This window comes from Pseudorca crassidens, chromosome 2 (assembly GCF_039906515.1).
Source record: "Pseudorca crassidens isolate mPseCra1 chromosome 2, mPseCra1.hap1, whole genome shotgun sequence".
In the NCBI taxonomy this organism is placed as follows: Eukaryota; Metazoa; Chordata; class Mammalia; order Artiodactyla; family Delphinidae; genus Pseudorca; species Pseudorca crassidens.
The window spans coordinates 146,290,321-146,318,129 of NC_090297.1; the positions used below are offsets into that span (position 1 = coordinate 146,290,321).

The 27,809-nt window shown below is 35.6% G+C and overlaps 1 protein-coding gene across 1 annotated transcript in view; it reads right to left on the reverse strand.

The window, feature by feature from the left end:
• Window positions 1–7,925: 7,925 nt before the first annotated feature.
• SYT14 (synaptotagmin 14) overlaps window positions 7,926–27,809 on the reverse strand; it is a 156,459-nt gene continuing 136,575 nt past the window's right edge. Inside the window, 2 exon segments of the mRNA XM_067729076.1 lie at window positions 7,926–17,669; window positions 21,511–21,700. Coding sequence (XP_067585177.1) covers window positions 17,356–17,669; window positions 21,511–21,700 — 504 coding nt within the window. The 3' untranslated portion in view covers window positions 7,926–17,355.

Below are 27,809 nucleotides of genomic sequence, written 5' to 3' on the forward strand. Positions count from 1 at the left end.
TTTTTAACGCATATTGCTAAGTGAAAGAAGCCAGTTTGAAGAGGATATATACAATATTATTTCAATTATATGACACTCTAAAAAGAGGCCCCCCTCCAAAATGATTGTAAAAGGATCAGTAATTGCTTGAGCTTGAAGGAGAGGGTTGAATAAACACAGAATTTGTGTTCATTTAGGGTGGTGAAACTATTCTCTATGGTACCATAATGGTGGATACATGACACTGCATTTATTAAAACCTATAGAAGTTTAAAATACAAAGAATGAACCTTAATGTATGAAAATATTTAAAAATTATTTAGGAAGTCAAGGAACCCCAGGATGGAATGCAGGACGTAATAAAATGATCCAACTGTATTATGAATATATAAGACAACCTCACTGAAGGGAGTAGGGAAAGGTGCTCACCTTAGCAGCTTTGAAAATGGGAGGAATTTGTAAGAAAGAATAAAGGCAAAAGAAACTGTACTATTCCCTAGTTGATACAGTTGGTACTCATGGGGTATGGTTTAACGCTGTACACGTATACTGGAATAGAAAAGATCCCGCAAAGGGGTGGCGAATGCTCACTGCTGGAGTGGGATTTTACAGACAAGCAAGGAGAGGAGGCTAGAATGATCCATGTGGTGATGGGTTAGAGTTGAAGACAGTATGAACTCATGTTTAGCTTAATATAGATACAGATTGTTAAATACACACATTTGTAGATATATGTATACACAGGTTAGTATACACATTATATATTTCCTGCCAGCTGAGAGGGCTTGGAACCAATGATACCCCAGGAGCAACAAGCATACCTAGTGCTCAGATATTGGTTTCTGATACCTTTCCCTAATAACAGGAACAGAGACTTCTTGGAGAAATGGCTGATTCTAGGACTGGGGCCAGAAATGTACAAGATGAGCTGAGCTTGAAGCATCTCTACAGTGCCAGAAAGTAAGGAAGTACTAGAAAGAAAGAGAGGACAAGAGGATGTAAGAAAGAACGAAAGGAAAGAAGGAAGGAAGGAAGGAAGGGAAGGGAAGCAAATAATGCACCTACAATGAAGGAGGTATGTCAAAAGGACACCGGAGCCAAATGAAAGAGTTCCCAATTGCCAAAGCTAGAACATTTTGAACAACACAATAAATAGAGTAGTGTATACCCAGAGTATATCTATGAGTCTATACTGATATTAAATGATTGAATAAATGGGAGAAGAGACAAATCTCCTGTGCAGAATTCCAACTAATTTAGGTAGACACTCTGCCTTCAGGAAGGTGGAGCACAACTCCTTAAGTGTTGGTGCATAGTGACTTCCTTCCGAAGAGTACAGTATACAAAGGGAAAAAAGAATAACTTTACGTTGGAGAATTACATTGGAGAAATCTGACCAACACTACCTTGGCCAGGTGATCAAAAGTCAGCATCAACAGTGATAACGCGTGTGGATAGTATGCACCCTTGATAAGATGCCCTGAAAATGGCACTTTCCCTCTGTGGTCTTCCTCCCGAAAACCCATACTCTCAGTTTACTCGCGAGAAAAACATTCGACAATGCCCGGACTGAGGGACATTCTACACAATACCTCACCAGTACTACCTGAAACTGTCAAGGTCGTCAAAAACAAGGGAAGTCTGAGAAACTGACAGGATGACTAAATGTAGTGTGGTAGGTATCCTGGATCAGGAAAGGACATTAAGTGGAAACTAAGGAAATCTGATTAAATGATGAACTCCAGTTAACTGTAATGTATCAATATGGGTTCATTAATTGTAACAAAGGTGCCACACTGATGTAAGATGTTAGTAATAGGGGAAACAGGGTGCAGGGTATGTGGGAACTCTGTATTATTGTGTTATTCTTTTTCTGTAAATCTAAAACTGTTTTTTTTTTTTGGTTGTCTCTTTAATTTTTCTTTTTTAAATTTAATTTTTATTTTATATTGGATTATAGTTGATTTACAGTGTTGTGTTAGTTCCAGGTATGCAGCTAAGTGATTCAATTATACATATAGCCATTCTGTTTTCAGATTCTTTTCCCATATAGGTTATTACAGAATATTGAGTAGAGTTCCCTGTGCTATACAGTTGGTCCTTGTTGATTATCTATTTTGTATATAGTGGTGTGTATATGTTAACCCCAAATTCCTTATTTATCCTCCCCATAAAACTGTCTTAAAATAAAGTGTATTTAAAATATTAATAAGCTTAGTATTAGCTTAATATTGTTTTCCCATTAACAATTATAACTATGTCAGAAATGGAATTTTTATCAACTAATGAACCAGAGATCACAGATGGCATGGGGCTTCATAAATCAAATTTCATGGTTAGACAAGAAATTTTTTCATTTCAGGTACTAGGAAATATTTCTAAAATGTATTTGTTTTTTTTTTTTTTTTTTTTTTGCGGTACGCAGGCCTCTCACTGTTGTGGCCTCTCCCGTTGCGGAGCACAGGCTCTGGACACGCAGGCTCAGCAGCCATGGCTCACGGGCCCAGCTGCTCTGTGGCATGTGGGATCTTCCCGGACCGGGGCACAAACCCGTGTCCCCTGCATCGGCAGGCGGACTCTCAACCACTGCACCACCAGGGAAGCCCTGTATATTTTTCTAGCTTTGGTAAATTTCACACATTAAATAGCACCTTTCTGGATAATTCTATTCAACTGAAATAATTACCAAAAAAAAAAAGAGACAAAAAACAAAAAAAGAAAACACCAAAGAATCCTCCCACCCATACCTCTCAAGATTTCAAACCTCAGTCAGAGGTTCATTAATATCAGTTATGCCCTAGACACTGTTCTAGGCACCGGGAATACAGTTGTGAACGAAATGAATAGTTTCTGTCACCACAGGACTCACATTCTAGTGAGAGGGTGTGTCGGCTCTTGACTCCTGTGACTTAATCACTTTACAGCTTTGCACGAGACCCAAGACACATTTTAATCTGTATCTTTTTCCTAAATTTCAGTCCTTCATTTCCAATTCATGGACATTTCCCACAGAATGTCATTTGAAAGTCAACATAGCTGAAACCAACCCTTATAAACCCAGCTTCTTTTCTGGACTCCTTTATTTGGTGGTTCCATTCCTCACTCACCTGCTCCTCAAAAATCACTCTATTTAATTCCATCCTCTCTCAAGCACTACCCCCATCACCACTTTCAATTAGTCATCAAGTCCCAGAGACTTTTCCTTAAACAACAGTGTCTTACCAATTTTATTATTATTATTTTTTTGGCCACGCCCTGTGGCTTACAGGACCTTAGTTCCCCGACCAGGGATTGAACCCAGGCCCTAGGAAATGAAAGCACCGAGTCCTAACCACTGGACCGCCAGGGAATTCCCTCACCAATCTCATGTTTAAAAAAATATTTATTTATTTGGCTGCGCCGGGTCCTAGTTGCGGCACGCGGGATCCTTAGCGGCTGCCTGGGGTTTTTAGTTGCGGCATGCCAGGTCTTAGTTGAGGCATGTGGACTCTTAGTTGAGACATGCGAACTCTTAGTTGCGGGCACGCACGTGGGATCTAGTTCCCTGACCAGGGATCAAACCTGGGTCCCCTGCATTGGGAGCTCCGAGTCTTAACCACTGGACCACCAGGGAAGTCCCACCAACCTCACTGAAAAAAAAAAACACATTTTTTTTCAACTTCATTTTTAAAAAACATTCTCCATCCCCCTAAGCTAAACTGCTGGTATCACCTCATGTCTAGTTATTTAACATTTGTAAAACATCTGGATTCTAAGAATAGCTTCCTAACTGACCCCCTATTCGACGACAGTTCTTAAAACTCACTCATCTACTCTAAACCTTATCTCAAGTCCAATAGTCTCTGAACTGGATTCAAGGTGTTTTTTTTGTTTGTTTGGTTGTTTTTAACAATCTGGCTCTCATCTCGTCCGTCATAATGTTTTCTGGTGTCCTTGCCTTAACTCTGCTGAGTTATCTGTTCCAGCTCGATTTCCTCCTCTCCCTTACCCTGTGGTCCTCCAATGTTCTTACTGCCTCAGTTCTGTCTCTAGGTTTGATGCCTAGGTTTTAGGCTTTCCACCCATCACCTCATCTCATCTCTTGGGTCATAGTTTAAACCCGCTTCTCTGGTCAAGCTGGAGAGGCAAGTAATTTTAATCACTCCAGTAGCCTTAAAACCTGTTCCTCAAAATAATCTCTTCAGGTAGTGCTGGCAGTCAGTGCTCCTGAGACCTACCTCATTCCTTGGCTTTGGCCCCTGAACAATCTGTCAGATACTGTCCTTCCTCACATCGTATGGAAGTTTTGTCTTTTTGGCAATGGTGACATCCAGACTTCTCTCAGTTGCTAGCTTGGAACCCATGAGCTTACCTATTAGTGTAAGGTAGGTGCTGCAGGAACAAAATAGGCCTGAAACGTAATTGATATAACAGCTCACAAACACAGATGTTTATTTCTTGCTCATGTAACACAGGAAGATGGCTGGTAGGAAGACGATCTCCAAGCAGTGGTTCAGGAACCTAGGCTCCTTTCGTCCTGCGCTCCACCATCCCCTTGGGCACTCGTAATCAGCTAATGGATGGGGAAAGAGATGATGAAGGAGGCATTCGGCCTAGAAATGACATGTACACTTCCCCTCAAATTCCAGGTGGCTAGAACTCAGTCACATAGCCACAAACATTTGCAAGAGAGGCTGAAAATGTAGTCTAGTGTGTGTTGAGGAAGAGGAGAACAAAGAGTTTTTTTAAATAGCTTACATTCTCCCTAAGGGAGACAACCTCAAGTTCCACCCAGTTACTGCCGTCCTTTCAAAGTCCCATATCTCTGGTGATGCGCTCTCCTTCCCATCAAATCCAGGGATCTGGGAATTTAAAGACAAGTTACCCACCCCCAACTTCTACCAAATATACAATGTGGAGCTGGAAGTGGATAACTGCAATTAAAATTCTCATTTGAAAAGGGGAACAATGAGAAACATACAGCAGTCATTGATTCATAGCAGTGAAAACACCTACTTCCCTCCTGGTAGAGGAGTTGTGATTTGCTCTGGGCTTCTTCTCTAAGAGAAACTCCCTCATCCATCATTCTCAGTGGTTCCCTGCTTTGACTTCTGGGAAGGTTTTCCTTTTCCCTCTCATGCTATGGTTTCGTTGGAAGTAGGCATTGAGAATTATTTCCTTCTTGGGGGTTATACAACTTTCATAGATTGCTTCATGAGCATGTAAGTTTACCTTTTCTTTGAAATGAGGCATCGCTTTGAAAATTTTGAACTTTGCCACATGGTTGAGTCCTTTTGTTTTCTTGTGCAGATTTAATGGGTCTTTTTAACTCAAGACCCGTTTTAGTCTAATCTTAACATTTGGGGTTCAGAAGCAGCAGACTTTTCAAACCCCTAAGGGACTTTATCTCCGGGCCCTCTCCATGCCCTTCAGTCTCTGCTGGAAGACCATTTATTTATAGCCTGAGTTGACTGCTTTCTTGTAATATCTTTTAACAACAACAAAAAAATCTCAAACACACTGTTACTCTGTCTCTTCTGTCCAATTCCCCTAAACTACAGGTTCAGCAGTCACACAGACCCCCTTCCAAGTAAAACTCATATTGCCGCTGCATAATGAATTACAGTTTTTCAGCCTGCTGTATCTATTTCCTCTCTGCTGGCTGCTTGGCTGCTAAACCAATGTACCATATTGAAGGTTTTCATCCTCACACAACACCCACTGTAAGGTCCCAATATTTGTTTTAGTTTCAATTGTTTGCAGTAACAAATGAGTTTAAAATGTGTATGGCTCAAATACAATAGAAGTCTTTCTTCTCATTTATGTTAATGTTCCAAGGCAAATATATCTGGTTGCCTCTTTTCTGTGATGTGACTCAGTGACCCAGGATCTTTCCAACTCATGGTTCTGCCATTCCCTCGGCTTTCATTTTCCTCCGCTTCCAGCCAGTGGAAAGGGAAAGAAGGCATGGAGAGCACAAAATTGTTTCTTAAAAAGCCTCCTCGAAATTGGTGCACATCACCTTCTGCTCATATTCCATTGGTTGAGCTCAGTCACACGGCCATACCTAACTTCAAGGGAGGCCAAGAAAAAGTAAGCTAGCCATATGACCAAGAAGAAGAGAAAACATGAATTTCGGTAGAGTGGGTATATTAAAAGTATTAAAAGTACTGTTTGGAAAGTTTCCCCTTAGATATATTTCCTTACGTCAACCGAGAATATGCTCTCATTTTTTTCCTTTTACTCATTGAGTTTGTGAGATCCTTCTAAAATTTGTTCCCATTTATTTGGCATTTACTTAGGTAGAAGCCTTTAGTGTATTATACTATTACTATTTTTTCTAATATATGCATTCATTTCTTTTTATTGGAGTAAAATTGCTTTACAATGTTGTGCTAGTTTCTGCTGTACGATGAAGTTAATCAGCTGTATGTCTGCATACATCCCCTCCCTTTGGGCCCCCCACTGCCCTCCTCCCCCCACATCTAGGTCGTCACAGAGCACCTAGCTGAGCTCCCTGTGCTATACCGCAGGTTCCCACTTGCTAACTATTTTACACATGGTGTGTTTATGTCAAACCTAATCTCCCTGTTCGTCCCACCCTCCCCTTCCCGCCATGTCCACATGTCCGTTCTCCACCTCTACGTCTCTATTCCTGCCCTACAAATAGGTATATTTCATTATAAAGTACTATTCAAACAAAATACTTCACATATTTTACTGAGACCTTTTATTTTTGAATTGGAAATGACTATTTTCAAATGGGAAACATCGTGGAATATTTTGATAACCTATGGAAAGAAAAAAATTGACTTAAATATTACTTTGTATATTGAAGATCAAAGGAGTTATAGTCAATTTACAATTAAAACTTAATCTTAAGTATGTAACATGGTATGATGAATAACTAAATCTCTCTGTAACAATAAAAAATGATAGTTTATCGATTTGCTTGTTGTAATGCCGATGTGCCTATTTTCTGCTGGAATTTCATTTTATATCAATTGTAATTCTGTGACAGACAAGCCATGACCCAGACGAATATGACTTTTTTTGCGGTAAACTCATAAGCAAGTCTATTATTTTTCCTTCTTCAACCTTCAATGTCTTAATAATGGAAGCCCAACATGGGGGAAGGGGGGAATGCAGCAGCACGTACTGGGAAGGGATACAAATTCTGTAAACTTAGTTGGAGATCATGAGTCCATTTATTTTAAGCAGAAGTGTTTCATGTTTTCCTTGTGTTTAAGTAACGATGACTCTTTTAAAAAGAAAAACCCTAAACCAGACCAATTGGGCACTGGTGTTCTACTCTTCAAAAAATTAACTTAAAAGGCTTCTGGTTAAGTTATGGAACTAAGGATTCAAAGACACTCAGAGGTTAATGCAGCAACTTTAATTTCTGTCAGTTTTAGAGCACTAAAAGTTTAAACTCTTTTGAATATGGAAAATAGTACTTGTTAAGTCTGTTCTTATAAGTCTTTGTTGCTGGAAATAAAATGGACAAGGGAATGAAATATGAAAAACATCTAAATTCAAGGTCTTTGGGAAACATACAATAACTACCTAATTAAAAAAGAATTAAAAATCAACAAACTATTCTTGCCAAATAGAAAATGATTTTGTTAAACAGAATGAGAATACTCATATGAATTATGACAAGTTCACATTAAATGAAAGAGGAGGCTAGATAACAGTGTATATGTATGCATACTGCAGCTAAAGATACTATGATCACTTTAAAGCTACTTAGTTTTATTCCTGATTTGAAAACTTTAAAGGAGTTTATTTTAAAATGTTTAAATTTGTTTGTAGTCTATTTTCTTTGCATGTCAGATTTGACTTAGAATTAAAGAAAATAATATGACCCAAACATTTTGATAGCAATATTTTATAGCACATTTAAATAAGATTCCTTTCAAACTCAAGATCTGAATAACATCTACATATATCCACTTGATATCTGCTTATGGAACTGACATTATTTTATTTTGTGTAACAGTCACAGTAACACTTATTTGTCGATAAGAATTCAGGCTGATTTTTGTGTATCATCATCAGAGAAGTCAGATGCTTACTAATTCCAAACGAGCACTAAAATGTAAAGAGATTTCTTACAGAAAGGTGAAGAAAAGTAACTTGTAACCCACACAAAAATTTATTCTCTGGAAAATTAAACTGCCATTAAAATCTCCTTGGATTAATAATTTTAACAGTTTTTACATTGTTTACACAGAGGTCAGCAATTTCTTTAAGTAATACAATTATACAAAAGGAAAAAGGCACCGAGACAATCGGTGTATAGATAGTAGAAAAGTTGACATGAGAAAAAAATGCAACATACAGCACATTTTCAATTACATGAAAATGGTTAGATATATGCTCATTCTATAAAATGGGTTGTTTCACACACACATCTGTTTATATTTTTAATCAAAAATGCAAATTAATATGTGACAATAATACAACACTGTTGATAACCACACAGACGCTATATTAGTAAGATCCATTAATGGTATAGAATCACTAGAAAATATTTGGAGACAATTTAAGACCAAAGGAAATGTTAATCAGCAGTGCATTTCTTCAGGTTGTTTAATAGAGTATTTTGCTCATAGAGCATTTAAACTTCATCACGCTGTTATATACATTATTAGAAAAATAAGTAAGAAAGCTCTGTAGAAACTATACTATTAAGCTTCTTGCCTCAAAAAGAAAGAAAGAAAGAAAGAAAGAGGAAAGGAAGAAGGAAAGAAAATAAGGGAATACTGAATAAAAGATTCCACTAATTGAGTTTTCCATAAAAATTACATTATTTTGACAAATAAAACACAATGTAAGAGTACTGAGCAGTGATGACCATCATGAGTTTTAGAAAAAGAACAGATGCCAACATTTATCAAGACCCTTAAAGCCCATATAATAACTGTTTCTCATCAAGACTAATTGAACTGAAAAGTAATATTGATACATTTTCTTATTTCAAAATTCTAGTAAAAATCCAGCCAAAGTTTGGCTATCCCCTCTGTGACAGCTTTAAAGATTCCTCAAAATTGTTGCCACTATATTATTTTCACCACAAAAAGAAAACTCATCTCAATAAAATTATGTAGAAACATTATAAATTAACTTTGTAATGCAAGCTACTACTGGAAATTTTCTCTGAGTAAATTTAAAGTAATATTTATAATTGCAAAATACTGTTGGAAATGTCACCATTATTTCCTAGCTGTGTTTCAAATGACTGTTAAAATATACGTAAATACTAAGAGAGCCAATTTATATGTAAAAGCTACCCTGGTCTCCCCTCACAAAACAAATGCGACATAATTATAGAATGTTGTAAATATTCTCAATATTCATGCAAACAGAATGCCCCAACAAGAACAAGCACCCTCCCTGCCCAAAGCCTTCCAATGACACTATCTACTTCAGTTTTCCTTTTTAATTATGAAAGTGCCCAGTCAAGTCAACATGAACAATTTTAAAACCAGGAATTTAGAAAAGGCTTTCTCACAAAATTTAAAATAAAAAGAATGTTCAAGCTAGAGGAGGAAGAGAGAAGACCAAAAGGAGAGAATTTACGATATAACGATCTAAAATCTCATTTCCAAGAAGTTGGCTTCCACTCCATTACGACTGAAATCATACTGAGGTATTAACGGGGTCATCTTATACCAGAGTGCTAAGATATTGATCCTTTACACTTTAGGGGTCTTTTCTTCTACTGGTGCTTATGTATTACTTTCATCAACATTAATGGGGGTTATGAACAGGAATCACTGGTAAGGACCAACCCTGAGGATAAAAGGTTTGGTTGTTACCAAAAATAATACCATCTGGAGGAGGTGAGCACACTCAGAAATTGACAAATGAAGTGCTGGCAAGAGGTTCACAGCCTTCAACCAGATGTAAAAGCCAAGAGAGACAATAAATCTCAGAGATAAGGGAAAAATCCCTATTTTCTCATTGAATACAATAGCCATATTTAATATTAACCGCTTAGATTTATGGAAATAAGCATTCAAGCAATACCTGAATATATAAACAAATTTCAGATAATTATTTTTTCAGTGTATAATAGAGTATTATATTTCATCTGTTGGGTATTCATTTTAATCACAAAAAGTGTCAGGTGAGAGATCACATGTTAAAGGAAGAAACAGAAAGGTGTTAGGTTTTTTCTTTTAAAAATAGTCTTGAATATTTAAAAGACAAACTCAAATATCAAACAGTCATCAGAATAATAAAAAAAGAGTGAAAAAGGACCCTGAAATAATAGGACAATTTGAGATGCAGACTGTCAAAATGACATTGAAATAACGTCAAACATCTTGCAAAACTACTGCCACATCAGTGACTTTGTTCTCATAATTAATTATTTAGAAATTTTTATGTACTAATTTTATGTACAATAAAATTATGCCATATTTTTGTTAGATTAATAATCAAATTTCCTTCTCTGGTCCCAACCCATACAGCATGATATTAGGGAACTTCACACTATTCAAGATTAGGTGCACAGCAACAACAGCAACCATCACAAGAGATACAAGAAACTTAATGACTAAAGAGGGTCATGCTTTGCTCTCTCTCTAGTCTCTGAGAAAACCTATCCAGTCCTCTCTACTATCCAGCACATGTGATTAAAATGAAAAAAGTCAGGGTATCACTTTTTGTTAGGAATTATGCAGCTGTGATGAACTCAGAATTCCAGTGTGAATGTACATGAATAGGACTGGGGAAAAAAGTGTGGGAGGAAGAAAGAAGGAACATTTTAAGCAAGATACATACTTGTCTATTAGGAGGAAAATAAAGCAAGATTCTTACATTCATTTTTGATAATGGACTAATAATTCAAGTTTATCAAACTCTTTCACGTTAAGATTATGTTAACCAGATTTCAAGCTATAATCGGACCAAACACAATGATACAGCAGCAGTCACAAAACAGCCTAATTCCATACCATATTATTTCAAAATTCAAATAACCTCATTTTTCAGTGGGTTAATCACAGATATTTGTTGGGAAAAATACTTTCAAAATGTAAAATACATTCATGCAAAATATTACACCAGAGAAGGAGGTATGCCTACATAATAAATGAGGGGAAATAGGAACTCAGATGAACCTATATACGGCATTTATTTTTAGAGAAAAAGGAGGACTTGAGGCCGCTGTATGAACTTGTTACTTGAAATAAAAGACCCTAAGAAAGAGCCAAGCAATCAAGGAAATAGAGATCAGAGCAGAAGTGATAGAAACATTGCTATTTCTAGTGAAGAATCCAGGAATGAGTACAGGAATGAGGTTCGTCTGCTGAGTGTAATGACAATGAAGCCATGCAGGATGATGACAGAAGACAAGAAAGCTTACTATACACAAGAATGAAAAACGCCACCACTTATGGCTGCCACTATACATACTTAAAGGTCAGCCTTATTTCATTTAGAATATTGACAGATGTACTAGGTAAACACCTTCCTCAGACTCTCTCTTTGCCTTGTGTCTATCATTGTAAAGACAGTTTGGAAGGAAATATTTGAAAATAATCCAAAGTAATTTTCAGGAATCATAAAACTAACATAATAGAATTTATTATACCATGAAACACTTTGAAAAAGTTATCTTGAATGTGAATGCACAGGAGCTCATAATTAAGTATCACTTTTAATTTCTCATTAAATATCTTTCTCTTTAAGGCAGCGCGCACACACACACACACACACACACACACACACACACATCAACAGCACTAATCCTAGTCTTAATCTTGCTCTTCTTTATCACTATCACACTTCAAGAACTAATCTATGGTTAGACAGCTGCCAATAATTCTATATAATGAGCTCAATATTCTGTACCAGTGCCTCACAGACAGAATTTCCTGGGGAGCTTAATAAAATGTAGATTCTTGGGCTCCACTCCAGACCAAATGAAATAGAATCTCTGGAGGTGGGGCTTTGGAATACAAATTAAGCTCTCAAAATAATTCTTAAACACACTATAATTTGGGAACCACTGTTTTAAATTTTGCCCTTGGAGAGAATAAGTTCCTTGATGGGAGTCTAATCTGTATTTATTCTCTAAGACCCAACCCAGGGGTTATTTTCTCCAGGAAGATTTTTCTGAACTCCACATTGTACTCCTGTGCTAAAGTTACATCATTCTGTGGCTATCCCCACCTTAGCATGCAAGCTCCATTAGGGCAAAGACTTTGTCTACCCAATTTGTTATCTCTGCATTTGTAGCACTTAGAAAAATACATGGTACATAGTAGGTACTAATGAAGACATAAATAAATCCATGCATAAGATTCATAAATATTGAGCCATATAACAGTATTATTGATTTCCTCCGTAGGGAATTTAGTTTAGTCAATATTTATAGTGTGCCTACTATGAACAAGGGGCACATAAAGATAACAAGATAAAGCATTAAGTACTACCGAGGGGAGAGACATATGTAATAAAATTAGCTGTAATCCAGTTAAACCTTAAGAAAGGGTAGAGAAGCAATTTAAATTGCAATCAGAGTGCAGAGGAAGACAAGTCTTTCCTTTCACCACTGGTATGGGCAAGATACGTGTTCATGGACACAGGCTATCCACTTCGTAGGGCAGAAAGGGGATCATGTACAATTAAAGTATTTTGGATTCCCAACAGTGGACAAGGAAGAGAACAAATTGATTAATACACTTTCAGAATATAAGTAAGTATAGGGTAAACTGGCAGAGTAAATTAATCCCCAAGTCTTTGAAAATATGTCATCTACAAAGTATGACACAAAAGTACCATCTGTGTCCCCAGAAGACAAAAAACCCCTCTAATCTTCTTTTCTTCTTTGCCTGGTATTTCTCTTTCCCAAGCTCTGTTTTTTCCTTCTCTTTTTCTAGTGCTGCCATCCAATTAAAGTGGGTGGGATTACTGATGAATATAATGTTGTCCTGTTTTTTCTTGCAACTAGTAAAGAGGGATGCAATTGCAATATGTATAATATAGGTTTTAGAGTAATTTATATGTGGGCTCTAATCCCAGTTCTATTACTTACTTACTGGATGACCTTAGGCCAGTCTGTTTAACCTCTATCCTGCAGTTTCTTCATCTATAAAATGTTGATAATATCATTTACCTCATACCACTGTTGTGAGAATCAAAATAATAAATTATTGTGCTAGACCTTACTAAATTATAGCGGTTACCATCATCATTATTAGACATTTTGGTGGATACAGATGATGTTTTAAAGTGAATTTAAGAAAAGTGCTCCATAGTACGTTTAACCTTGTGCTCAATATTGAGTTTGGTTGGTGACGATGATACTGATGGCCACCTCCAGTGTAGGTCATGGGTGAACTGGGGACAGTAAAATGGAAAAAAAAATGAAAACTTCCGAATAATAGCTATCAATGAGAAAAATCTCTATGAGTAGACTATCTAGTTTATGTAGGCAAATGGCAATTTCATGGAAGTGAATTTGTGTTATCGCCATTAACAGCTGGATAGAGACCTTGAAAAATTTGTTGGTGACTGCTGTTGTAGTTTCATCTAAAGTTTACACTTTCAAATAGCCTATCTCTCAGTTCACTTGAAAAACTATGATATCATTTGATCTCTATCTCCATCTTAAAGAACACCCTCAGTTCTATGAACTCTTGCCCCACTGGTTCTACCTTCCTTTTGCAAGCATTGATTATGCTTCTGATTCACTAGATAAGTGAAAATGATGATGGTATGAAGAAAATGATTTAACATATAGCCCTGGGCTTCTGAACTAGACTAGATGAAAGTGCCCTACCAGGCCCTACACTTAAACATGTATGTATTAATAAGAGTAGTTTAGATATTTTCTCACTGGTTTTTCTTTTTTAAAAATTGTGATTCAGTTTATTATTTTTGTCACTAAATACAACATTATTGAGAATTCACTGAATGCACAGTAAGAAAATACGCAAAGAGATTTCACACAAAATGCGAATAGTACAGAAGACATAAGATTACGGAAGAAAACTTCTTAAAGGTAAGAGGATATACTAAACAAATTCTTTTCTGATTTAAAATACACTTTGCGGGCTTCCCTGGTGGCGCAGTGGCTGACAGTCCGCCTGCCGATGCAGGGGAGGCGGGTTCGGGCCCCGGTCTGGGAAGATCCCACATGCCACGGAGCGGCTGGGCCCTTGAGCCATGGCCGCTGAGCCTGGGCGTCCGGAGCCTGTGCTCCGCAACGGGAGAGGCCACAACAGTGAGAGGCCCGTGTACCGCAAAAAATAAATAAATAAAAAATAAAAATAAAATAAAATATACTTTGCTTCCTGGGCAGTAATAAACAACTACATGTTGCAGCTCATTTGGGAGACAAATAAAACTTGTAATTCCATGCTCAGGAGCTCCCATGAATGCCAGTCAGTCGCTGTATTTGGACTATCTCATTTTATTATAAAACTTAGGGGATTTTAAGAGGAAAATAAGAAAGTGGGTTATCTTTCTCAAGTTTCTCAGACAACACCTGCTGCCCACCAGTGGGCCCCTATTTGCTTTAATTGCTAAGATACAATGTTTTGCCTTTAAACTTTCATGCAAATCCAAGCACACAAAAGAGCAGTAGTACCGTCTCGTAGTTAGATTCAGTAGAGTGAGTGGGTCTCTTAAGCCCTATTTAATCTTTTTCTAAAATAAGAGACAAATTTGGGGGAGTAATTACTCTAAGCTGTGTCAATCCAAAGGATAAAAAGATATATATTTTGCTGTGTGTGGAGGAGAATGGCAGCAAATAGCACCCAAAACCAAACATAATTTCTCATAAACATACGGAGGAGAAAAATAATCCATAAACTTGATAAATGCTTTTCTATTTAGTTAGCTGAGAAAGCCAGGGCACCTTCACCTATACAAATACATATATATATTTGTATATACACACACACACACACATATACATATTGTATATATATGTTGTGTGTATAGGCATGTGTGTGTGTGTATACAGATACACATACATACACTTCATAATCTTTAAGGACTTGGCAGCTGGGGTGGAGGTAGGGTCTTTCTTGAAATATTTAAAAATTGTTGATTAAATTTTAGGCCATACCGGATTTGATATACTCAGACCAGATAAACCCCTAAGGATGTATCCAAGCACACACACACAATTCTGGGCATAGTCTGAAGAAAGACAGATTTAACAAATAACATTTAGTTAGTGTTCTTTTCCTTGCTGTAGGAGAAAGCACCAAGCTGGTCTCATATGTATTTGATTAGGCTTTGTTACAGCTACAGATAAGACTCTTTTTATTATTAGGGCGATCCCAGTTGTTAGCAATGCAGTTAGTTGTTTCAAAGCCAGAAAAGATACTTGCAGCATCAAATGCCTAAAACCAATTTCTCAGTAAAATCTACTGCCCCCCTTCCAATCTCTTTGCATAACTGTTGCTAAAAATACTTTCATGAGATATTCTGTCATTTGATTCATGTTTTAACTTTATAACCTAACTCATTTATAAAACCCTGGAAAATGCTCATTAATGTAATAATAAAAGAATAGATTTTTCCCTTTAATGCAACTCTCTAACACACATTCTTAAACCCCATGTCACCTGATACGGCATTTGTATTTTATCATATAACTCATATGTATGAATGCATAGAGCTGCCATTTTTTAAACTAAAAAATATTAGGAGTTCACTGTCCTTTTGGGTTTCTTTTAAGGCCTTTCAGTACAGCCAAGCTGAAGTAATAATATCTATGCATGGTTTTGTTATTATGGTAATAACAAGTTCTAGCTTATAATAATACATAGTACTTAGTTGGGACTAGGAACAATGATATACCGCTTTTTAGTAATTGGTAAATAGTATGTTTCTAATTTAACTAGAAATTAGAAAGAGAAAAAAAATATTTTTCATATATAAAAAACATATTCTATTTAATAAAGTATATGCATAAAATTATATATTGGATAAGAAGCAAAATTAAAAAGAAAACAGCTTATAATATTCCTGGTAATCAGAGTTCCTAAATATAAAAACAACAAATGCCTTGCCATTTAAAAAAATTAGCACATTATACAACTTTTACATACTTCTGAGGAAATAAAGATCTTGTGACACTGTTTTGAGGAATCTAATCTTCACATTTATAAAAATTGAAGGCCTAATTTTGCAAATACAACTTTCAAGCTGTATGAGCAAATTTAACTTACATGGAAGGCACAGGATGACATCACGCTGAAGAACGTACCTGTAAATCTCAAAAAATCTAGTCACAAGTCACTAGAAACTTCTTAAGGAATCTCAGAACTGTTTTTAACATGATGTTCTGATTCACACTTGGAACTGGAGAGTCTTTAGATCACAAATACAAATTGAAGTAAGAGTGAAGAGAACTGTTTCTTATTTGAATGCTACCTGCTTTATGCAGTGTTGGTTACTAAATACTCAGAGCAGATGATTAAAATTTTCTTTAACTTGAATTGTTTTCAATTTTCAACAGCTTATTCACTATATTTTTTTAGTTTGTAAAAAATGTATTTTCACATTATTACAATTTTTAAGAGTCAACCATTGAAAGAGATTTTAAAGTGAAGTCCTGCTCTATTAGCTTCCTACATTGGAATACAAGAATACAGGAAGTGCTTTCAACAGAAAGTTACATGGTCTACAGTACAACCTGTCTAGAAGACTTGCAAGGGACCAGTACAGTAACTTGGTCTCTTTGGATCAGGCAAAATCAGAGGCAAATGAAGAAGTGAGCTTTTCTTAAAATAACACATAAAAAACATTCCCTTATGAAAATGAATACTTGCTTGCACTTAGACTTAGTGCTATTGAGAAGAACTGAGGCACAACAAAACTAAGTGCACAAAGGGAAAATATCTGAAATAAAATGATTTTCAATGTGATTGAAACCTTTCACCATTAGATCTGACTGACAACGCTGGAGAATGACTTTCTCATATTAAAGAACATTACGAACACCAGGGATGAGCCAGTCAAAATATGTCCTGTGTACATGTAGGGTGACCTAAAAGGGTGCTGTAACTAAAAATTCTGATTTTCAAAATCATTTATAATTTTGATTTTTCATAAAATTATTGGCTCTTTTGCTAGAGTAAAATTAACTTCAAACCAAAACGACGCTCTTAAAGTTCTGGAGGATTGTCAGTTTAAGAAAGATGAAAGTTTCTCATTTTCTCAAACAAGCTCTACTAGAGACACTTCTTTTCTTCATTTATGTCCGTATTAGATGTTCTTTCCACAGAATTTAAAGCATTTGGGTAGAATGTTAAAGATGATTCTTCAAAGAATAGATCTTCCCATGGTGACTAGGTAAGAAGAGTAATGTTGTACTCAGAAATGATGCTGCCTTGAACTGCAATTGCTCATTAATCCTAGTCATCACGACTCTAGCAACGCGTGCCATCTACATACTTGCTGTCCTTTCGACTCTTTCATTTCAGTCCAGTGATTGAGTTCCTCTTCTCCAGAGCTGTTCAGACCTAAAGAAATCCAGCCTATCATCTCTTTTCTTTTCATGCTGCGTTTGTTATACACAGACAGTATGAGTGTCACATCAGAGAGTTGAAATAGGGCCACTTGAAAAACAAACGTTTCCTTGTATACTGGATTTGGCTGCCCTCTGCGGATGGATGTCTTGCATTTGGACATCTCTTGACCCATGGAATTCAGTAGAGTTAATTTAACATATGTATCTATAGAAAAAAACAACATACCACAGATATTTGAAACAAACTCAAAACATCTTTCTTGTAACACTTGCTGAGAAGATTAAGTGTTTATACTTTATAAGGATATGGTGTATACCATGTTTAGTAGAAATCCAATAATTCCATTTTGATTAAATGATAATAAAATGTGACAAGTACAGAGAATGCTAAGTAGGCATCAAATCTTTTGGGGGTAATAATATCTTAACCTCACTATTTCTACATTAGAGTTAGAATTTAAAGGTATACCTCATAATCCTTCCTCCACCCTCCCACCCCCATCCTTGACCTCCCACTACCCGCCCTTCCCATCCCCACCCCCGTTTAGCTTCACTAAGCAGGACATCATAGCATTAATAAACACTTAGCAAGCTCAATTAGCCACAACACTGTAAAGCATTCCACTGTGCTTTCAGAGTGTAAGAATAAACAAACGAATAGAAATGAAGGCAAATGGTAAGGAGGGAAAGAGAAAGACAAGAATGCAAAGATGACATCAAAACAGCTTAGGATGAAATGTCAAAAAAATCTCTGCATGGATGTGGTTTTTAAATATATTTTTAAAACATTTAAGGGCCAATATGAAGCCAAATGCACTAAGGGCTCAAAGTTTAGCAAATCAAGTAAAACTTTCTCCTGGTTTCATGCAAGAATACATTTAATGTGCTTTTTGGATAGTTAAATACTACAGGATTCCTTTTTGGCACAATTTAATGTGAAATTTTAGGTATGGTATCTTAACTATTTTCATGAATTATAAAAAAAAAAAATTGATGTGATGTTTAGTGTACCAAGTGAAACATAACAGTTCATTACCTGGTTACTTGGGAGATAAACCCTCTTTTCAAACAACTGTGTTTTCAAGTTCTTTAGACTCATGCAAATTATCTTCAGCATGTAGATCCATCATGTGTACTTCGTATCAAAATTTCAATTAATTTTAATGAAAATTGCAATATTTCTCATGAAATATCTATTTCTACTTATGAGTCAAAATATAATGAATGAAAAAATAAACCTTTAATTTAAAAAGTTTTGCTAGTTTTATAGATACTCAATACCATCATCCATAATCAGAGATAAATTCTAAGTTAGTTTTCTTTAAAGTACCACAGATAATAAATGTGCATTTTTTTTGGAAATCAACATGGTGGACAGCTTCACTGCTGGCAAGTTTTAGGGTATTTTGTTTTTGCATGAAAAGACAACATCCAATTAGCCTCTACAGGAACTCACCTCGGATTATATAAACCTGTCCACCTATCAAGTGTTTTAGACAACAGAACAGTCCATCTGACAACAGGGGGTGGAAAGCAGTAAAAGAAATAATGACCAGATGTCAATTGTTGGGTGAAAGAGGGTCAAAGGTTAGAATTAAAGAGGAAACACTGTTCACTGGAGTGGAAGAACACAAAACTTTAGCATTTTAATTCAGGTAGAGGGTTGAAAAAAGGGTATGTTGGGTAAATTTCATGGAATGAGAATTTTTAAGGTCGTTGTGTCATCTTAAACAAAAATTACACTGTTTTAAAGGGGGACACCTTTATAAGGACATTTTCTTGGTCTAAAGCACATTGAACATAGAATCATGCAAATTATCGGACCATAAAAGACTGAATAAAAGTCATTAAAGGATCATTATTTTTCTAAATTTTTAAGTTTATCCATGCAATATTTAACACTTCAAACACTTTTTTTTTACTCCCAATGTAATATAAAATTAAGTTATGCAAAATAAAATAGAACTACCAAAATTTTTGTTCTTGAATGTTACCACTGTTCCTTCGGGATAAAAATTGGATTAGTCAGTCTATAACATAGTTCAAAATTTAGAACCTAGGTATATATGAAGGGTCACAATCTTATATACAATAGACAAACTGATAAAATTGTCATATTTTACTTTATAAATACTCTACTTCATATAATTAGTTTTAATGTTGACTTATATTTACCTACTAGTTACTTCCCAGCTAATACCATGAACTGTCCTACTACTGAAGATCTAATTCTAAAATAATGGAAATTGCTATAACCTATTCTTTAACCTGATAGATCTACTCTATGTTGTGCATGCAAATCTCTCTTAACTTGTTTATTGTCCATCCCTACCTCCACCCACCCCCTGCTTCATTTTAGTTCTGATTAGTGTTTCTCTGTTTCTATCAGAGTGGGTTCAGCAACAAGGACAGAAAGGCAAATCTGTCATTTCATTCTGCTGCTTTCTAGCATTTCAAGTTAAAGATTTGTCAAAAAATTAAACTATTAGCTAAGCAGGAATTGCAAACTGACAGCTTGTGGCTAAATGTAACCCCAAATAATAGACCACGTTCAAAAATTTTGAATCTGAATGTCTTAAGGCAGGGTGTGCACCCCTGCATTTATCACAGGCCTCTCCATGCTCCTTCTCTCTCATCTACAAATTCTGCTCATTTAAGTTACTTCCCAGGCCACTTGAGTTTTCATTCCTAGTGTGGATTAATGACGATAACCAACTCACACTTCCAAAGCTCTTTACTCTAGTAATTGCTTTTTTCCACCCTCTGAATGTTTCCTTCTGAAAGGAAAAAGGGGACAAATAATAATTCCATCCTTTTTACGTGCCTTTATCTGATTTGAGTATCACAGTTACCCTGTGAGAAACACAACCTTAATTTTACATATAAGGAAACAGCCTTAGGGAAGTTAGGTCACTCGTCCAAGGGTAGAAATAGAAATCTAACTTTGGCCTTCTGACGTTTAATGAAGGCACAGATACATTGCATGATGTATGTAAGAAGTGAGGTTTCCAGTACTACTGAGGGCACACTAAATATATTTTTATGACTTTTCACTTTGATTGAAAAAATAATTTTTAGGATATTTAGAAGTAAAGTTAATTCAAGGGTGGAAAAAGTTTCCCCTCCAACAGTTATTTGATACTTGGAGTGAAATATTGCTTCAAGCAAGTCTGTAAGAAATTGTTAAACAAATTTAAGGTTGGCATTATTATTCAAGATTTCCTTTCAAATTTTGAGTTTAGGCCGTTATTAACAGCTTTAATTTTAGAGAAATATAAAGAGGCTGCTACTTTCCCAGTTTATTTCTACAGATCACAATAAACAATTTTGGAGGTATACTGCATGACAATTTCTCTGTGCATAACCTATCCCCAGCCTCCTGAGCTGGGAGAGAGATAAGAGAGAGAAGAGTGAGAGGCATATAGACAGGGCAGAGGTATCTACACCATCTAGCCTTCCTTTCCTAGCATCGAGCATAAATATCAAACTATTCCTTATTCTGTTTGTCCTGGTAAAAGCAAAGCACATTCCATTTAAGAAAAGATTCTGCTGGCAGTACTGATTTATAATTTTAAAGGAGGAAAAATGTGAAGAAACAGTTTTTTCTTAAATTGTTAAGGGAGAAAAGAAGGAAAAATATAGAAGTACACACATTAGTTCATAGTACTGCATGCAGACAGGAAACATGACATCGATCTTCAGTTAAAAACAACAGCTATAAGCATTCGTCATCATATTTGTGGAGTGTTACTACCTTTAAAAAAAAACCTGTAACTTTTTCTGGCATTAGAAGATAATGGCTATGATGGGGCTAATTCATTCTGCAGACACAGAAAAAGTTAAAGTCTTGCCACCTTACAATTAATATTTTGAATTTCAGATCTTTCTACTTCCCAAATGGCTGGAAATAGAAAACATGAAACAGATTAGCTGATGATTAAACCATCATTGATTGGTTAAGACTAAATGATAGGACTGAAGGCCCTACACTGCGAGTCTCATAAGTACAGAAAACACTAGAATTAAGAAAAATATTTTTCACTCACTGGGTGGTCTGTTTGCTGCCAAGTTTTTGAAGTGGCTGCCTTTTATCACTTCTGCTGATAGTCTCCCAGTTGTGGCATTATAAAGCAGGCCAATGAGGATTTCTGGAACTGAGCCATGTTCAAGAGACTGACAGGAGGATGTACTTTCACTACAGGAGACTTCTGACGCGCTCATTTGGGAGTTACAGCCCTGCAATCAAAAATGAAATCTTTATAGTATTTTGTAAAAAAAGATATATTAGTAGATACATTGGTAATGCCCTGCTTATTGGAATTAGGTAGATAAGTCATGAAAAAAGCAAGAGTTGTATGCAAAATTCCCAAAACACTAGATTAGAAATGTTCTTAGCATATTTTAGTTCCTGGATCTCTTTTCATTATACAGCAGTCAAAGGAATGACAGGAGATGAGAAGGTCTGATAAATTCTTGCATGTTTGGATACAAATCAGAGAAGATAAATTTCTTAAACTCAGAGGTGTCAATGAACTCTTTCCTGAATGTAAAAAAATTGTTTAAAAGATGTTTTGACCTTAAAAGACCGACACAGATTCAGACTCAATTACATTAAATGTAAATGTCTTAAGTGTCCTTTAAAGACAAAGATTGGCAGGCTTTGATGAAATAAACACAAAATCTGCTACTTATAAGTCAATATGTAAAACACTGATATACAGAAATTGAAAAAAGAGGGTGGGAAAATATTTACCATGCAAATAATAACCAAAAGAAAAGCGGTGTAACTATATTAGTATCAGTCAAGGTTAGCTTTAAGGCAGTAACTATTACTAGAGATAAAGAGGTACACTCAATAATGATAAAACTGCAAACTTACCAGGAAGATAAAGTAATTCCAAATTTGCATTATTTAATAACATGGGCTCAAAATAAAAGAAGCAAAAATTGCCAGAACTAGAAAGAGAAATAGGCAAATCCACAACCGGTGGGGTTGTCCACATACTCCTTTCAGTAACTGACCAAACAAGCAGGCAAATAGATAGAGTAATGATGTAGAAGATTCGAATACCACAATAAGTAAAACTGACCTAATGGTAATATGCAGAACACTCCATCCTACAACTATAAAGCATACATTTTCTCAAGCATGCAGTGGAGTTTTTACAAAAATATTTATTAAAAAAGCAAACGGGGGCTTCCCTGGTGGCACAGTGGTTGAGAGTCTGCCTGCCGTTGCAGGGGACACGGGTTCGTGCCCCGGTCCGGGAAGATCTCACATGCCGCGGAGAGGCTGGGCCCGTGAGCCATGGCCACTGAGCCTGCGCGTCCGGAGCCTGTGCTCCGCAACGGGAGGGGCCACAATGGTGGGAGGCCCGTGTACTGCAAAAAAAAAAAAAAAAAAAAAAAAAAAAAAAGCAAACGGGAACTTCCCTGGTGCCACAGTGGTTAAGAATCCGCCTGCCAATGCAGGGGACACAGGTTTGATCCCTGGTTTGAGAAGATCCCACATGCCACAGAGCAACTAAGCCTGTGAACCACAACTACTGAAGCCCACGTGCCTAGAGCCCGTGCTCCACAACAAGAGGAGCGCACCGCAATGAAGAGTGGCCCCCACTTGCTGCAACTAGAGAAAGCCCGCGTGCAGCAACAAAGACCCAATGCAGCCAAAAACAAACAAACAAACAAATAAATAAATTTAAAAAAGCAAACGAATTTCAAAAATGAATTTCAATGATGGAAATCATTCAGAATGTTTTTTGAATCAGCTAGAAATCCAAACTAAGTTCTAGTGAAGAAAATTCCTATACATTTGGAAATTAAGGAAACAAATATAAATAATCCATGGGTAACTAAATGATAACTAAAATAAATTATTTGTAAAGATTAATAAAAATAGATAAATGTTAGTCCAATTCAGAAATAAAAGAGACAAGGCACAAATGAAAAAATATCAGGAATGAAAAAAGACACTACTACATATTCTATAGGCCATGAAAAGATTTTAAAAAAATGAGTAAGAACAGCTTTCTTCAAACAAATTTTAAATTTTGACGAAATGGACATATTCCTAGAATAGTACAACTGAGCAAAGTGGACACAAGAAGAAATAGAATATCTGAACAGTCTTACTGAAGAAATTGAATTTGCAATTAAAAACCTTTCCAAAACCAACAAAATAAAACTCAAAAACTTTAGCTGGATGGCTACAATAGTGACTTCTAATTAATAATATTAGTCTTATGCAAACTCTTTCAGATAACAGGAAAAGAGGAAACACTCCCCAGTTTCCTGTAAGAAACTAGCAAAACCTTAAAACCAAAATCCGACAAGGACATTATTAAAAAATTACAGGATTTTCTCATTCATAAACTTAGATTTAAAACTCTAAATAAATGCTGAGCAAACCAAATCGAGCAACATGTAACATCATACTTAATTTTTTTTTAATGTTTCCCCTTTGAAATTGGGGATGTGACAATGATGTCAACTATTACCACTTCTAATCAGCACTGCACTGGAGATTCCAGCCAGTGAAGGTCCTAGCCTTATGAAAGGCAATAAAATGAAATAAAAGGTATAATGACTTGGACTGTCCTTATATGCATACTATATAGTTATGCACATGTGAAATCTAATCAACTCCACAGAGGTATTACAGTCGCCTGCAAAGGTAAAATTTAAGAATCCATATATTCCTATATACCAGGAACAAATCCGAAAATAACATTTATTTCAAAATAACATTTATTACAACATAAAATATAAAATATCTAGGAATAAATGTACAAATGACATGCAAGGACTCTATACAGAAAACTATGACTATTATTGAGAGAAATTTAGAAGTGCTATATATACTATGTTAATGAATTATGAGGTTCAATTTTGCAATACTGTCTCCAAATTGATGGAATAAATGCAATCATAATCAAGATCTCAACAGGTTTCTTTGTGGAACTTGACAAGCTAATTCTAAAATGTATGCGGTATATATATACAATGAAATATCATTTAGTCTTAAAAAAGAAGGAAATCTGCCATATGTGAGAACATGGATGAACCTGGAGGACATTATGCTAAGTGAAATAAGTCAGTCACAGACAAATACTGTGTGGTTCCATTTATATGTGATATCTAAAATAGTCAGTCATAGGAGCAGAGAGTAGAATGGGGGTTGCTAGGGGCTGGAGGAGGGGGAAATGGAGAGTTACTGTTCAATGGGTATAAAGTTTCAGTTCTGCAAGATGATTAAGTTCCAGAGATCTGCTGTACAATATTATATCTACAGTAAACAATATTGTACACTTAAAATTTGTTAAAGGGTAGATATCATGTTAGATGTTCTTACCAGAATAAAAATAATAAAATAAATTACAAGATAGGGGGCTCTGCTCTACTGAGTATCAAAATTTATAATAAAGGTACATTATTTAAGACAATGTGATAAAACAATGTCTAAGAGACTGTTAAATAGAAAGTCCACTAAGTAATCCATGCATAATAGACAGTTAATTTACAACAAAGGTGGAACACCTCTGAAACACATATACTTCACAATTAGCTCAAATCCCAAATATGTAAAGAATACCTATAAATCAATAAGAAAAAGACAACACAATATAAAAACACTTGACAGATACTTGAATCAGCACTTTCACAAAAGAATGGTCAATAAATATGTGAAATGATGTTCAACTTCATTACTAATCAAGGAAAAGGAAATTAAAACCATGAGCTAACACTACACAACAAATAGCTGGGCTAAAACAATAGTGTGGTGAAGACACAGAGAAATGGGAAGTCTCATATTCCAATGGTTATAGTGTAAAGTGATATGTTCTTTTAAGATGTTAAAAATACACATACCATAATATCTGTCAATTCCATATATATACATCTTGATCAGGAATATGTGCAATGTTTACCAAGAGACATATGAAAGTACGTCCATAGTAGCATTATTTATAATGACCTCAAAGAGTGGAATGGATAAACAATTTGTGGTGACTTCATATAATTCAGCAACTATACTGTACATACAGTATATATACACTATACAGCAATGAAACTAATTATAACTACATTTACAAACATGATTTTGAGTGCAAAATGCTGAACCTAAAAGGATATTTAGCGGTACGGTTCCATTTATGTAAATTTCAACAACAAAAAACCAAAACAAAAACCAAATAAAGACCAGGCAAAACTAAACCCTAGTATTTCAGATGTATGAATAGGTGGTAAAACTATAAAGAGAGCAAGAAGGTGATTAATTTAAAAGTCAAAATTTTGGTTAACTCTAGGGGTGGAGAGAGAAGAAACAGTGATTAGGAAGGACATGGGGGCTTCTGAGGGGTACTGGTAATGTTTTATTTCTTGACCTGGATGGTAGTTAGATGGGTTGTACATTTCTGCCTTTTACACTTTTCTACTATGTGTTTGGTTTCACAAGAAAAAAGATTTAATGAAAGAATCACATGACACAAGGATACAACATATACAAATTAACAATAATAAAAATGTTTAGGACTTTCTTTGAACATTCCTAAAGGGATTCACTCCATGAGTTTAAAAAAAAAGACTATAATACTATTTTCTCTAACAAGTTTTTAGATTTAAAAATTACGGATTTAGATTTTTAGATTTAAAAAATCTAAAAATGTCTTATACAAGTCTTCAAGTTTGAATCTAGGTTGGCCTATACAAGTAATCAAGGAGAATTAATACATACTTGGTGACTGAATTAGCTCACGGGACTAATATTCAGAGGGATAAAAATCTCATATTTTCAAATCTAACTCTAAACCGTAGAGCAGAAAACCAAAAGGAAGATAAATCTTATATTCCTAAATCATGGGTACACAAAACACATAGTTTGGTATGTTTTCATGACAGTTGGAGGAGAAAACATAATTTTAGTAAGTTTCAATTAGGATATATCATCACTTATGAAAATAGTGTCAAAAACATGCTCAAGCACATTTGGTGCATTTGCTACATTAGGCTATTATACTAGCAGCATCTGTTAGAATACTGTGAAACACATTTTTCATAGTATAGCATTTTTCATATTAACCTACTGTCAGATAATAAGATGTGAATCTAATATTTTCTTATCAACACAGAGGTCATATTGCCGATTTTGCGCAACAAAGTGATGGCCCGAGAAAGTCTTGGGAAAGGTCTTTCTTGCTCCTGAGAAAAACAGCTAACTTATCTCCCTGCTTTACTGCTGCAAAAATGTCCTTGTCTCTAAGCCCAACAAAAAAAAGCAAGAGTGATAAGATTCTTGGTGATCACATTCTATTTTAGTAAGCCCAGCTGAAATACAGTAGTATTTAACAGAAAAAACAAAAAACTATTGTCTGAAGAGTTCATTCTGAATTTGTACCTTAGAAAAAGTGCTAATCTCATGGTCTTTCTATTGCCATCAGTGTAACTGCCTATCCAGGGTTGGTATAGGTGTGGCAATCCAAGGGGATCACTGATTACAGCAAAAGCAGTACAGAATAACTATATAAATAGAGCAACTGCAGTAAAGACAAATTAAATACAGATACTATATACTCAAATGCCATCTTTCCTCCAACTATTCCTCAGGGCATGCTGCTCCATTCAGTGTGTATTCAGGAATCTCTACCTACTCTCACTGCAGACTCCATCATTAATTTATAATTGAGGCTTCCCTAGGTGGCAGTAACTGCAGGTGATTAACCCAAAGTCAAACAAATCCCAATCATAATTGGGTCTACTTAAAGGAATCGTCCCATAGGCTCCCTAAAGTAAAAGTATAACTTCCTCCCATCTAACATAATACTTTATTTCTTTTTTAATACTTCTTCTCTTTCCGCCTGAGTCCTCTGCCCTAGGGTGAAGGATTATAAGCAATTCTGTAAAAGTAGAAAAAAAAATATTTAATTTTTCAGAAAAGTGAATAAACTCTATATAATGTTTACCATAAGCAGAATTAGTACTTATGGCAGACATTACATGTCTTTAATGGTGCTAATAGGTTAAAATCAGGTAGGAACTTGTAAATATAGAGAGAAAAAAGTAAGATTGAAAATACAACAGAACTCCTATTAGGTAAACGTATGGGGCTTTTTATTAATACTAAACTGACTCCACCTTACTTGTAACCACTTCTACTCAGTACTTTTAAGGTAAAAGTGATGAACTCTACAATGATAATTATTATGAATTTGAATATTTTCTGTTGAATTTATTTTTCACTGTGGCTAGAAGAAATTTTCTGCTTTTTAAGGTAATTTGACCCAAAATGCTTCCATTATACTTTCCTGGAAATGGAGCGATGAGGGCACTGAAGTGTAACCAGAGGGCA